The sequence below is a fragment of the Centruroides sculpturatus genome, unplaced genomic scaffold (assembly GCF_000671375.1).
Source record: "Centruroides sculpturatus isolate CEXI.00-Female unplaced genomic scaffold, Cexi_2.0 scaffold114, whole genome shotgun sequence".
Lineage (NCBI taxonomy): Eukaryota > Metazoa > Arthropoda > Arachnida > Scorpiones > Buthidae > Centruroides > Centruroides sculpturatus.
Window position 1 is genome coordinate 696,873 of NW_019384417.1, and position 13,502 is coordinate 710,374.

Genomic DNA, 13,502 nt, shown 5'->3' on the forward strand with positions numbered 1-13,502 from the left:
AACTTCTGAAGTATAATTTTTTATTGTTTTTATATTTTTCAATATATTTATTTTGTTTGTACAAAATAAAGAAATAATTTTTAACGCTACAATAGTCTTTGTTAGGCTTAACGTTGACAAAAATTCAATACGAAGCGACACGCAACGGAGAAAAATTTCAACATGGGATAAATTAATATATTTTTCCGTACATAATTGGTTATGCGAAAAATAAGTTATCCGAACAACCCCAGTCCCCAATTGATTCTGATAAACGATGCTCTACTGTAAATTCATTTCAGATTTGCTCAATTGTAATTTTGAAAACTATACATTTAAATAAAATATTACAAATAAAGATAATTACAAAATAATTGTAATTTTTTAAAATGTCTTTTATAATGTGTATCTGTAGCTGCAAACGACATAAAGAAGGCTATGTTTGTTTTGTGATTATTTTCATTTGTAATATTTTAAAAAATATTTAATCCTGGATTATTAAAGTTTTTAAAGTATGTTTAAATAATGCAGCTTTAAAGCAGTTTGGAGTTATTACAACTTTCATTCAGTTTCAAACATAACATTCAATAAAAAAAATATATAAGCAGAAGTTATTCTGCATTTATTGTTTTTATTGGAAGAAATGTATATCATGCCATTTATCAAAGTAATTTTACAAAGTAATTCATTCTTTAACTATTACATTAGTTTATATTACTTCATTTTTAAAGTAGTGAAGGAAAAATATTTGGAATCATGCATTAGAAACACTAATATCTACATAATCAATAATTTAATTTAGAAAATATTGGCATCATTTATATTTATATAAGAATAGTGAATATCTTTATAACTAATATGTAAGAAATTTTGATGAAAGTAAAATAACCATCATATGAAGTAAATAAAAGACTAGTTACATTTATTGATAAAATGCAAATATCAATTCAAGATTATTGATATGTTTCTATTTAACTGTGTTCAGAGTAAATGTAAAGTAATGGTGATGACAAATAATCATCCAATGAAATTGAAGAATACAAAAATATCAACATGACAATATAGATATTTTAGACAAATCTGTAAAAGAATGAGAATGCAAACAAATTGTATTCTTTTTCTTTTTGTATAACCATATGATTAAGATTATAATTTAAAAACATATAGAAATTTTTGTACAATGTATAATGATCAGTGAATCTGTATAAAATTTTGTTTTTCATTAAACAAAACAGTTTCAAACCTATGAAATGTTTAAGCAAACATTCAACAATGAATAGATATAAATATTTCATTTTTCTGTTAAAAAAAAACAGATAAGAACATTATCTACAACTTAAGTTTATCTATTATCAAACATTTGAATAGAAGAAACTGTTGAAAAAAGAGTTATTTTTTCAGGCCATTTACAAGAATTAATGTTCTTTTGCAGAATTTCTAAACTATAGTTAAAATACATCAATAGGAATTAAAGATTTGAACATGCAATGAAGTGTAACAAAGTTTTTATTCTGATTGCATAATAATAATCAAACATTCAAGTAGATTTTTTGTATGTCAGGATTATGTTATTGATGGTTTTAATAAAGATATAAACTGGATTTATGGTTTTCAATAATCTTGCATTTTGAAAGCATTTAAACAATTTGAAAAATTATTTAATAATACTGTAATTATGTTTGAAACTTAGATTATCCAGATTTCCAAATTATGAAACTTATCTTAGTGCTATATCTTAATCTAGTCATAATACATTTAGAAATTTAGTCTATTTTGTAAAGTCATAATCATAATCTTTTCTTTTCATAATTTTAGTAAAGTTTATAATCTTAGAGTAAATTTCTAAAAAGTTAAGCAATTTCACAGTCATAATGAAATTAACAATAATGGTAATTTAAGATACAACTTTTCTATTATAAAATTTTACTAAACCTTTATTTTATTGATTATCTAATGAATTTTTTCCTGTTTTTTATATTAAAAAATAGTAATTTTTTTAGACTTTTGTTGTTAGAGGTATTCATAAAGAATCCATTAATACTCTAGTGTGGAGTCAAAATGCAGAGAAATTGTTTAGTGGTGATAATGGTGGATGTGTTGTTTGCACTTTAATGAACTATGATGAGGTAAGAGCTTTCAATAGAATATCAATGAAATTTTCATTCCATAATTTAATATTAATTCATAAACTATAGGTGGTGATCAATTTTCAAAATGTTTCTCCATTGTATAGATTGTCTATAATTAAAGTATACCACTTTAGACCATTCTAGAGACAAAACTATTAGAGATGAATCAATAAAAATTTTTAAGCATATTTATCTCGACATGAGAAAACAATAGACAGTTTAAAAATAGTTACAATTTTGCCACTACAGGTCTCTATAACAGTGCCACTGTTGCAGCAGTTTTAAAGAAACTGTTTAACATGCTTTCCATCACTCTGTCACTTATTGCAATTGAATTATCATATTAACAACAGCTAAGTGCATCATGTCAGGACTAATGAGACTCATTTTCCTTTCAACCTGTTTCTTTTCTTCTTATAAATCTGAAATTCCATGTATATAAACCATGCTTTTCGAATATTCTCATAACCAGAAATCTCAAGATGTGATGTCTGGTGAATGAGTAGGACATTGTATTGGAAAAGACTGACTGTCACTCTTTCATTGCCAAATGTGTCAGACTGTATGTAACTATTGTAACTAAGTTTTGAAACTCTATCCATAGTTTTTTCTTGTCAAGATAAATATGCATAAAAAATTTTATTGATCTGTCTCTAATGTGAATTAAAGTATGTCTTTCACAATGACTGTGGTTTGGGATCTTGCATCATCTTGCATAAACATTGTAAAGTACTATGGATTTTTATATGACATGGAACTATGTGTCAGTAAGGCGTTTGGGACTATCGTTGAACTTTACGACCGTTAACGTACTTTACGCAGTTTTGCGGTTAGTATGCCAGGCCTGGGCTTATGCGTGCTCTGGAAATAACTATGTACAAGGGTCAAATACTTAATATTAACTCAATTATTCACTATGTACAAATTAGTAAGACTCAAAAACAATTCATTCAATGAAAAGAAACAATTAACAAAACCCGACAAATATAATACAAGCTACTTACTAACTTAGAAACTATTTCTCCTTGGAACTCGACAATATCAAACAATTAGGACTACGTACAATGAATCTTAGAAACTACAATTTTATCTGTCACCTCAATACTAGGAACCTTTTTCCTTTTATCCTACTTTCTTCGAATTACTCCTCTCGCTATCCTCAAACTTGCTTCCATTCTCTCTATGGAATTAACCTCAATCTCTCTCTGGAGCTCATATCGCTCTATTTCTGTCTGGGCTCACCTTGCTTGTCTTCTCTGGTCCTGCTCATTTTATACTCTGAGGTGACGTCACAATTATTTCTGGAACCACGCCCCTCATTTACATACTTAACTTCTAATAATAAATTTGCATGTCTTTTCCTGGGCAGCCTAGTTTCTGACGTTTCTTGCTAAATCGCTAAATCCTCTTACATTATTCTTTTTTATTACATATTCGGGATGTTTACTTTATGAAAGTTTAGCGAATTCTCTACTTTGTGTGTGTATGGGGTGTTCCCCTTGTTTTTATGGAACTTCTTTCAAACTTCTGCCTGGGAGCACAAGTGCGCATTAGTTTCCTATGGTGCTTTGTCTAGTCAGTGAGTTGGTTTTTTCCTTCGTCTCTTTTTGTTTCTTTTTTCGTTACTAAGGTGAGTGGTGAGGGAACCTTTGTCCTAACTAAACATAAATCCCAAACAAAATAGAATAAAAAGTAAAATAAAAATTAAATAATAATACAGCTCTGACTCAGTTCCTTACAACATGATGTTAGTTGAACATCCTCTTTGGTGTAGTTTAGGGAAGAAAAGAGTTTGGCTGACTGTGAATGATAGATCACTGTTGTTATGTGATATTGCTGGTTGATAGTGGTGCCATTACAGATCCCTTCCTAGTAGCAAAAATTGTAACTATGTTTTGAAACTCTATTCATACTTTTTTCTTGTCAAGATAAATATGCATAAAAAATTTTATTGATCTGTCTCTAATGTGATCTAAAGTAGTCTCCACAAGTTTCCAGAACATGTTTTGACTTCTGCCACATAAGGCATATGTCTTGACTGGCATTAAGTTACTGCTAGTTGTTAGTGTAGGTCTGAAATTTTTAGTTTTTCATTGGCGACATGCCTTATAAAACTAGTTCAGGTAGATATTATGGCAATAATTGGCTGCCATAATAGCCAGAGAGTTCTTTATAAATGGTTTGAAGCTGTGTGTGATGTACTGTAATGTACATGAAAATATGATGCATCAAGATTGTTCGTGTATTTAACTTTTCCTATTACATTCATTTCCACATGATGAAAATTTAAGAACAGAATGGGTAATGAAACTGAATGGACAATCCAGATAGATAAATAAATTTGTCATCATTAGAAGCACAAGTCCATACAAAATGATTATTTACAGATAGGATTTGTTAAGGTTCTACATTTCTATTAAGGACACAAATGTTTTATGATAATTTATTAATTAAAATCTCATCTACTTTACCCTTTGAAAAATAATTACAGTATAACCTCCGAATAGTAGACACTGTTGGGACCAAGAAGTTTGTCTGCTATTTAGGGGTGTTCACTGTTAAGCCGGATGCACACATGTGGCGCGGCAAGGAAAAGCGGTGACGCAAACGCATCTTCGCCACGTGGCAGCACAACCACACAAGTGGCAATCCACTTACGAAATGTAAGTGGATTGCATGCGCTCAGTATTTGAAGATGGTGAACAATATCCACATGTTTACACACTGTCCCTTATCCACGTGTTTACAAATTTTGTTTTGTATGGCTCGCTTTATTTAGCTAAAAGATTTTGTCGAAGATTTGAATTAGAGATACTTTTTTTGGATTGAGAAAGAACTGGTATTACAAAATAGACTTATTCATGGATCAAGATCTCTCGATAAAGAATACTGTTTCGAGTAAGATTCGGTTGTTTTGTTCTTTGAATTAAATTATATATGATTATTTGTGTAGAATTTGTTTTAAATTTATCCTTTCCTCTTTATTCTGATTTTAGTTATCTCGGTTAACTGCCTCGAACTTTCCACCATTAAAACACCACGTGATTGTATTTTCTCACGTGACTACGAGACAAACTGTTATTGGCTGATAGAAACGCGTCTTGGCAGCGTTGCCGCAAAAGATAGAATTCAATCAACTTTTGCGGCACAAAATTGACTTCTGCGGCGAGAAAAAGTGACGTCATTCTGCCACTTTTCCTTGCCGCGCCGCATGTGTGCATTTGACTTTAGGAGGTACAGTACATGCTGGTTGCTATATTGTATTTTAACATGATCATCATATAGTGAAAAACATAATGGATTATGAAAACATCAAATTTGTAGTAGGGATGTGAATATACCAAAAAGTATAAATAGGATATATAATTAAAATATATATACTGTATATTTATCTTTTCAGCTGTAAAAATCTCATTTTAATTGAATAGCAAACAGATTGGACAGGACACTTGTTTTGAACAGAAAGGTGGACAAAGGTCAGTTTAGCTGGTGAGAGTTTGAATCAGTTTTTTGGTAAAAAATGGAACAAATAATGACATGACATTCAAACTCTCATTAGTAATTTTGAAACCAAGTGATAAAAGTGATTTGCTAGCCACTTCAAGGGGTGGTAAAAGTATTTGGCATTCTTGCATTTATAATGTTATTTGTGATCTAAGTGACTAATAAAAATTGATATAGTGATTTGTGTACTTTGTAGTTATCAAGTAGTATTTTTTTGAACATTTTTGCTTTTTGCAATAAATGATTTATTAAAAATTATATCTTAGCCACCAAAAAGTTGTTAAGATCATAAATGTAAGAATACTAATATCTTCCCATACTTTAAACTGGCTGGCAAATTGCCTTTATAATACAACCTTTGAACTTTCACCACATAAATCCTGTTGTCATAATCATTTTAAGTTTCTTTTTATTCTTTTGGTTCTTGTTAAATGAATGAATGATTTAGGAAAAATTTATGGTTTCTTGGTACCTTAAGCTTAATTCCAACAATAACACCAAGTTTAATAACATTAATATGTATGACAATAAGCAGTGATTGACAACTTAACCAGATTAGCCTTCTCTAACAGATAAAGAATATTGTTTAGTTTTTTACAACCTGCCCTTTTTCCCTATTCCTATTTTCGGTCAGTCTTTATTCAACACCTACAGTCAAAATTTGTCATCTGAAAGAATATTTGAACTGATTCTTTGTTTTCATTTTAAAATATTTTGTATGTGATTACTTGTTTCAGAATATTGAAGGCAGTACATTACATTTTTGTAAGGTTTGTTGTGGATGACAGCATCTGCTATTTAGAGGTAAATGTGTGAGGCCCTGGGCTGGGACGAAAAACATTCTTTTAACCAAAAATCAAAACAAAAACAAACCTTGATCTTTGCAATTAATTAAAATTAAGGGAATTAAATTATAAAGGAAAAAGGAAAAAAATAAAATTTTAATATTAAAACCCTGCAAAAAAAAGAAGAAAAATTAGTAAATTAAATTTTTTATAAGACAAGACGAACAAAAAGGGGAATGTTAGTAAAGGTACAAGGTTCATTCAACACAAAATGAAAGACTGTGTTGAATTGTATTAATAAACAGTCATCTTCCTCAGGAACTGATCTGGTCCAATTTCACCAGGTAACAGAGAAAGACCAATCTGGGACCAAGAAAGGGGATTAATAACCAATAAAGTGATGATTTGTGAGATGAAAATATATTTAAGCCCAGGCTACAAGGACACTTCGTTCTTTGTTGTGGCTTCTCATGAGGCTATGTCCCTTGTTGGGGTGCTTCCTGCAAGGTTCCATCTTCATCCTTTAACAATATATCCTCTGAAAGTTGGGTCCTCTGAAGATCGGACCTTCATTGAGAGAAACTTTGGACATTTCAGTCTGCATTCATTGGAATGTGCATCGGACATCATTTCCTGTTTGACAACTGGACTTAGAATGCAACATCTGATCAGCGAATGGAAATCACCTTCATTGCTGGACTTTCCTCTTCTTCTTTGAAGACTATGCACTGAAGTATACAAGGACTTAAAACCCTTCATGACTATGAACTTTTTGTAAGTTAAATTGTTTAATAAACAGGTTGTGTTGTTTGTAAATGAGACATTAACTTCTGACTTAACTGCTCCCACATGACGTTGACTGTTACTGCTTGGCAGTCCAGATGGCATGGAGACGATAATGATATATCTCATATATCGTTAGTTTGTTCTTCTCCCCCTTCAGCTCCCTCACAAAATGATAGATGTTTTATTTGAAGGGTCTGGGGATTGTAAAAATGTCTATAAAGTAGAGGTGTCTGCTATTTGGGAGTGTCCATTAATGGAGGTTTCACTGTATAATAGTCAAGACACCTGTAATTAAGCATTTCTTGGTAATCATAGGTTTTACTTTTAATTAAGTATTCAATAGTATAAAGCTGCATATTCCAAAAGTGACCATTCTCTTATGTCATTATTCCACAATTTTATAGTACTAATTGGTGAAAATGACTGTCCATCTGACAAAATAAATTAGAAAATACAAGTTTGTAGAAACTATGCAAAAATCTGAAAATTTTGCATAGAATTGCATTTGCAATTCTATGATATTCTGTGAATATTTTTGACTACTTATAAATTAAATGGCAATATAAATATTTCCTGATAGACAATAACAGTGAATTTAGAAATTAAAAAATTTTAGAAGTCAATTTTGCCAATAATTATCTAGGAAAAAAATAGGATTTAAGTTTTCACAATTTTACTTTAAATTTTTGTTAATTTTATAAGATATTTTCTCACCATGTATTTAGCACATTTTTTTCTTTACATTAGAGAAAATTTAAACTTGTGTAAAAACATTTGAAAATACTTTATGATTTTAAAATATAAAAATCCGTACATATTACTAATAAAGTGGGTGTTATAAATGAATTTGTATTAGTCATTTCAAAATTAATTATATTGTAAATTCTATAGTACTGCAGTACCTTAATGGCAGCATGACAGTGGTGCTGCAGTATGGAAAAATATGTGAACCTTCTCTGGAAACTTGTGGATACTTTAATTATAGAACCCTATATTTAGTTAAAATATTCACTAATGAATGAATCTTAATATATTTTGGAATGAAATATACTGAATTCAAGAATGATGTTATATTTATATTTATTCTTGCATTCTTGCATAGTTTTTTTATTTAAATTATTACCATATTTTCACAGAATGATCGGCATGCTGAAAACCTGGGATTACTGGCATGCCAGTTAAACTGCAACTAAAATATAAAATTAATCAAATCAAACAAAACTAGTTGTTAATTAAATGTTAAAGAAAACATACAATAAAATAAAACATTGTAATTTGACTGACTTAAAACCAGGAAGAAAGTTTTTGTTTACAAGACAATAAAACATTGACATTATTAGTAGTAGTAGTTAGTCAGTGTGGGCTACTGACTGACTGACTGACTGACTATATACCTTAACCTTAAAAATAATACCTGTCTCTCAAATTTCACACAAAGCTGATATTAATTGATGTAAGCTGAGATAATTTAAAGCAAATTTCTTAAATATAATATGTTTCTTTTTGCATTTTTGAACCAAATAACAATAAAATACACATAAAAAAAAGCACTTTTGGAATTATAAGAGTATTTTACATCATTATAAAGACAAAATAAAGAAATTAAACATGTAATCATAGTTTTTGATGTAGTACTGACAGTTTCACTAAAACGAATAAAAATTCTTTTGTTTTTATGTGTCATAACTCAGTCGTGTTTTTTTTAATTAATGCACCCTTTAGAGATGAATCTATAACCTCACTTAAACGGGCATGCTGACATTTCCTTGGGATATACCAGCATGCCAGCTTTCACCATACATAAATATCTGATTTCCTGGTTTCCCCAGATAGTTCTTTTTTTATGAAATGACATTAAAACTGTATCAGTAACTGGGATAAATATAGTGAAGGCATAACTACTGTGTAAAATAGAGTATCTTCTTATTTCTGGAATAAACAGTTTTGAACAAGTTATATTTAAATTTATTTTTTTTGTTGTGCATCTTTATATTTTTTATTCATAAGACACTATAGTTTATAATTATTAAATCATTGATTTCTTTGATCAGATTATTAGTGGGAAAATTTCAGATTTATACTGTAGTATTGTAATACTACAATATTATAAATATTATTTTATAAAATATAAAATATTTTTATAGGTTGACATACCATCATCATACTTGCTAATTGAAGAGAATTATCCAGTAATTCAACTTGCATATTGCTACTGCAGGCTTTTAATAGGAACCACTGAACGATGCTTATTTTTTAATCCAGCTTCAAATAATGAAATTCAACAAATTGGAAAGCAAAATCGTAAAAGGTATAAAGTATCTATTATTATAATAAAATATCCACGAATTACATCGGAATAAAGAATACCTCATCCCATAACCCACGGGAAAGAATATACCTATTTCCCCCCTTTACTGTATTAGTTGCACTTGAAGGAGAAGAGGAGACTATTTGCATGGGAGGAGAAGAGGAACTATATAAAGGGAGGAGAAGAGGAACTGTTTGCATGTAAAATACAAATAGTTCCTCTTCTCCTCCCTTTTCCTCTTCTCAAGAAGTTTCCAGATGAGCTTTTTGTACTAGTCTCAAAACTCGTATTAGGTAAATCTGGATTAACTAATGAATAATGTATATCTGATGACTGTTGCGAATTTGAAGGTTGCTGTATGCCTTGAGATTGTTGTATATCATGCTTGAGTTGATCTGTTGTATTGACCTCAAAGATAGCATCTCCAAGCACTCTGTTGAGTATAAGTGATGTGTGTATAACTGCCTGTTTCTGAAGAATAGTAATATCAATGTTGGATTCAAATTGATCTATGTATTTCTTTGTTTTTCGCTACTATTCCTGTTGCTCCTATTACTATTGGAACAACAGTTATCTGTGTATTTCACAGGCAGTTAACTTCCAATTTCAAAAAATTATATTTACTCAATTTTTCAATATCTTTAGCACCAATGTTATAATCTGATGGTACAGTTATATCTATTAAAAATGTTTTATTATGATTTTTATCAACATAAATTAAATCTGGTCTATTGTGAGATACAATGACATTAGTTTGGACAGGCATTTCTTATAGTATCTTGGTTGAACTATTTTCCTTAACTTATGACTGGAGTAATATTTCCTTCCACCATTGGTCAGCAACTTCTATTTTATGTTTTTGGGCCAGGCACCAGTAGACGTACTGGACAAGGTTATTATGACATCTTACATAACAAGTCCCTGCCAGTTTTTCACATCCTGATATAATATGCTGCATTGTCTCGTCTTTAATTGCACATAGGTGACTATTTCCCATCCACTGGCTCCTTTAAGATGTCATGCTGATATTGTCGTGTCATAACAGCCTGGTCCTGTATAGCAAATATTAAAGATTCAATACTAGGCTATTTGTTTCTTTTTAATCCATTCAAATCAAGCTCTCTATCTATATTACTCTGATCTAACATCTTTTTAGGAAATTGACCATGTAATTGTTTATTTCTCCAAACAGCATTATGCCATTTTACTATTGATTTTTTAATTTCTTCATCTGTATGTATTTTTCCTCATGGTAAATATAATTCACTTTCTATCACTTTCGCTTCTTTTATTATTGAATATTTATCCCTATCTATATCATATTTTACTATTACTTTGATCAAATGATCTCTTTTGTCTTTTAAGTATTGTTTATATTTAACTATTTGTGCTTTATACATGTACTCTATATTTAATAGTCCTCTTCCTCCTTGATTTACCGGCAAATACAGTCTTTCTACCTCTGCTTTTTGCCGATGTGCCTTTTTAATTGCTAGTAACTTTTGTGTTTTGACATTTATTTTCCTTAGGTCACTATTTTTATAGTTGATCATACCAAATAAATAAAGCAAGACTGGGATAGCATATGTATTTATACCTTTTACTAGCAGATAAGCCCGGCGTTGCTCGGGCAAAAAGTAACAATAGCGAAGATTAAGATTATTACATTATAGCCAATCTTACCTGTTTTCTCAGAATGCAAGAATTATGTTGCCCTGTTTCCAGACTAATTAGAAAATTTTTAGATGGGTCTAAAAATATGTTTGATTTCTTGCAAAAACACAAAAAACCGCATCTGCGCCTGTAAATCTTGCATGTCGCTTTCTCTTAACATTTCAATTGTTACTTAACTACTTTCATTGTTAACATTTTCATTGTTAACACTTCCTCATGGGGAAGTGTTAACAACCTCTCCCCATGGGGGGAATTTAAAAAAATTCCTTCTTAGTGTACATTCTCATGATGTACCCTATTAAAACGTAATCAAAAACGCAAAAAAAGCATCTAAAATAGTATAATAGAAGCCAAGTTCTTCATGGGAAGCCTTAATCCTGTCCCTCTCTCCTGCGGGGGGGAATTTTGAAAAATTCCTTATTAGTGTACGTTCTCGTAATGCACCCTAACTGTGTACCAAATTTCAACCTTCAACTCCTAAATGTTTGGTCTGTGTTTCTTATTATTATTTGGAGTGGCTATTTTAAAGGGCAATTTTGGCAACTAAAAATAATATTGTCGACAATATCAACTTTACTATTCAAAAGAAAATTCCCAGTAATATTCAAAAGAAAATTCAGAACTGGCAAGAGCTCCTCCTCCTCTTTTAAGTTTGGGCATTGCATAAAATATAAATCAAATCAACTTTTTATTAACAAATACACTAAGTACACTTTACACAGTTTTCACACTTTATTTTCGATTTATATTCAGTCACTGTATCACTTTGACTACCCACACTTCACTGTTTGTTTTTATTCACTCACTGCATTACTTTGGAATTTTCACTTCTTTTTCAGTTCTTCCCTTCGTCACTGATAAGAAACTGACGTTCAAACCCACGACGGATCTTGCTTTATATATCCCCACCAATGAGTAGTCCTACCCATACAAAAAAGGCTTCAAATGGTCCACAATGTTCCAGAACATTCCACAACATTTGAGAGTGTTCTGGAATGTTCCACAATGATCTGGGATGTTCCCAAACATTCAGAATGTTTTGCCCTCTAGAAATTTCTAGAACAGTCCAGAACATTCGAGAGTATTTGCGAGCATTCCATAACATTCCAGAATGTTCCAGGATGTTCCAGAACATTCTGGAATGTTATGGAATGCTCTCAAATACTCTTGAATGTTCTGGACTGTTTTAGAAATTTTTAGAGGGCAAAACTTCCAGCCCTTATATCTTCAGCAGCACGCCTTTCAGGTAAAAACGGGAACCTTCTTCGTGGATGGGGGATAGAGGGTTACCACACCATATAACTCCCTCATATTGGGACTCATTTTTGAGTTTTAGCAGCACTTTATAATATACAGTTGACCCCCCCTATAACACGGGTTCCTATAGTTCGCATTCCTATATCACAGCAAAAAAACTGCGACAGTATTCATACAAACATGCTAAAAATACTCCTATAATTCGGTAAAACGTCATTGCTGATTCGTGTCGCGACAGGATTGGTCGAATCTAGACCAATAGCAGATATTGCACAGACTGTTGAGTTTAAACGAGCAGCGGACCTACTAAAAACCATTTATTATTTAATATCAGTTTATTTCATTTATAACATACCAATAGTACATATCCGGTGCCGTGGAACATAACCGGGTAGACTCGTGTACAGGAGAATAAAATTAACAGAACCTGATAGGTTACAATGAGAATAATACAAAATAATAGAATGAACAAAATCATGCTTTAGTGTGGGGCATGAACAAGACTGATGCAAAGGGGTGCATCAGTACACACAAACAAAACGCGTATATACAAACATATAGAGCGCGTATAGTTAAAGGTATAGACGAGTAAGTGGGTTTGAAAGCTCTGTGCAGAATAGTGCAAAGAAAATTCTTGCACTTACAAGAGCAAACGCGGAACAAAGTGGAGGTTGCACTGAAGAGAGATTGAGCGCGAATGTACAATGAAAACAGTGGCAATATACTAAGAGTATGCTGGTACAGATGTCCGTTTGAAGTACATAGCAATGAGGTGGATAAGGGCACCATATGTGTCTTTGTGCCTGAGGAGGCAGTTAAGGTTTTGGGGAGGCCAATTGTAGTCATGAGCCTCAGTAACAATCCTGAGATGGAGTCTAACATTGAACAGTTGAGAATGTAGTGTGCACTACTGTCCGTGGTACCACAAATAGAGCACTCAGGGCTGTCAGTGTTCTTAAACCTGGCCAGGTAGGCAAAAAATCTACCGTGATTAGTAAACATCTGAGTGGTTATGTGGCAAGAGGTGTACATGTAAGTAAGAAAGTCCTTGATGTCGGGAATAAAGTCATGAGTTATTAT

General features: G+C 31.3%; 1 protein-coding gene across 1 annotated transcript in view; it reads left to right on the forward strand.

Moving 5' to 3' along the window:
* The window catches only part of LOC111619220 (tectonin beta-propeller repeat-containing protein 2-like), a 73,426-nt gene that overhangs the window by 8,319 nt on the left and 51,605 nt on the right, over positions 1–13,502 (forward strand). Inside the window, exons 2-3 of the mRNA XM_023360906.1 lie at positions 1,980–2,105; positions 9,328–9,491. Coding sequence (XP_023216674.1) covers positions 2,091–2,105; positions 9,328–9,491 — 179 coding nt within the window. The 5' untranslated portion in view covers positions 1,980–2,090. The remainder of the gene's footprint in view (positions 1–1,979; positions 2,106–9,327; positions 9,492–13,502) is intronic.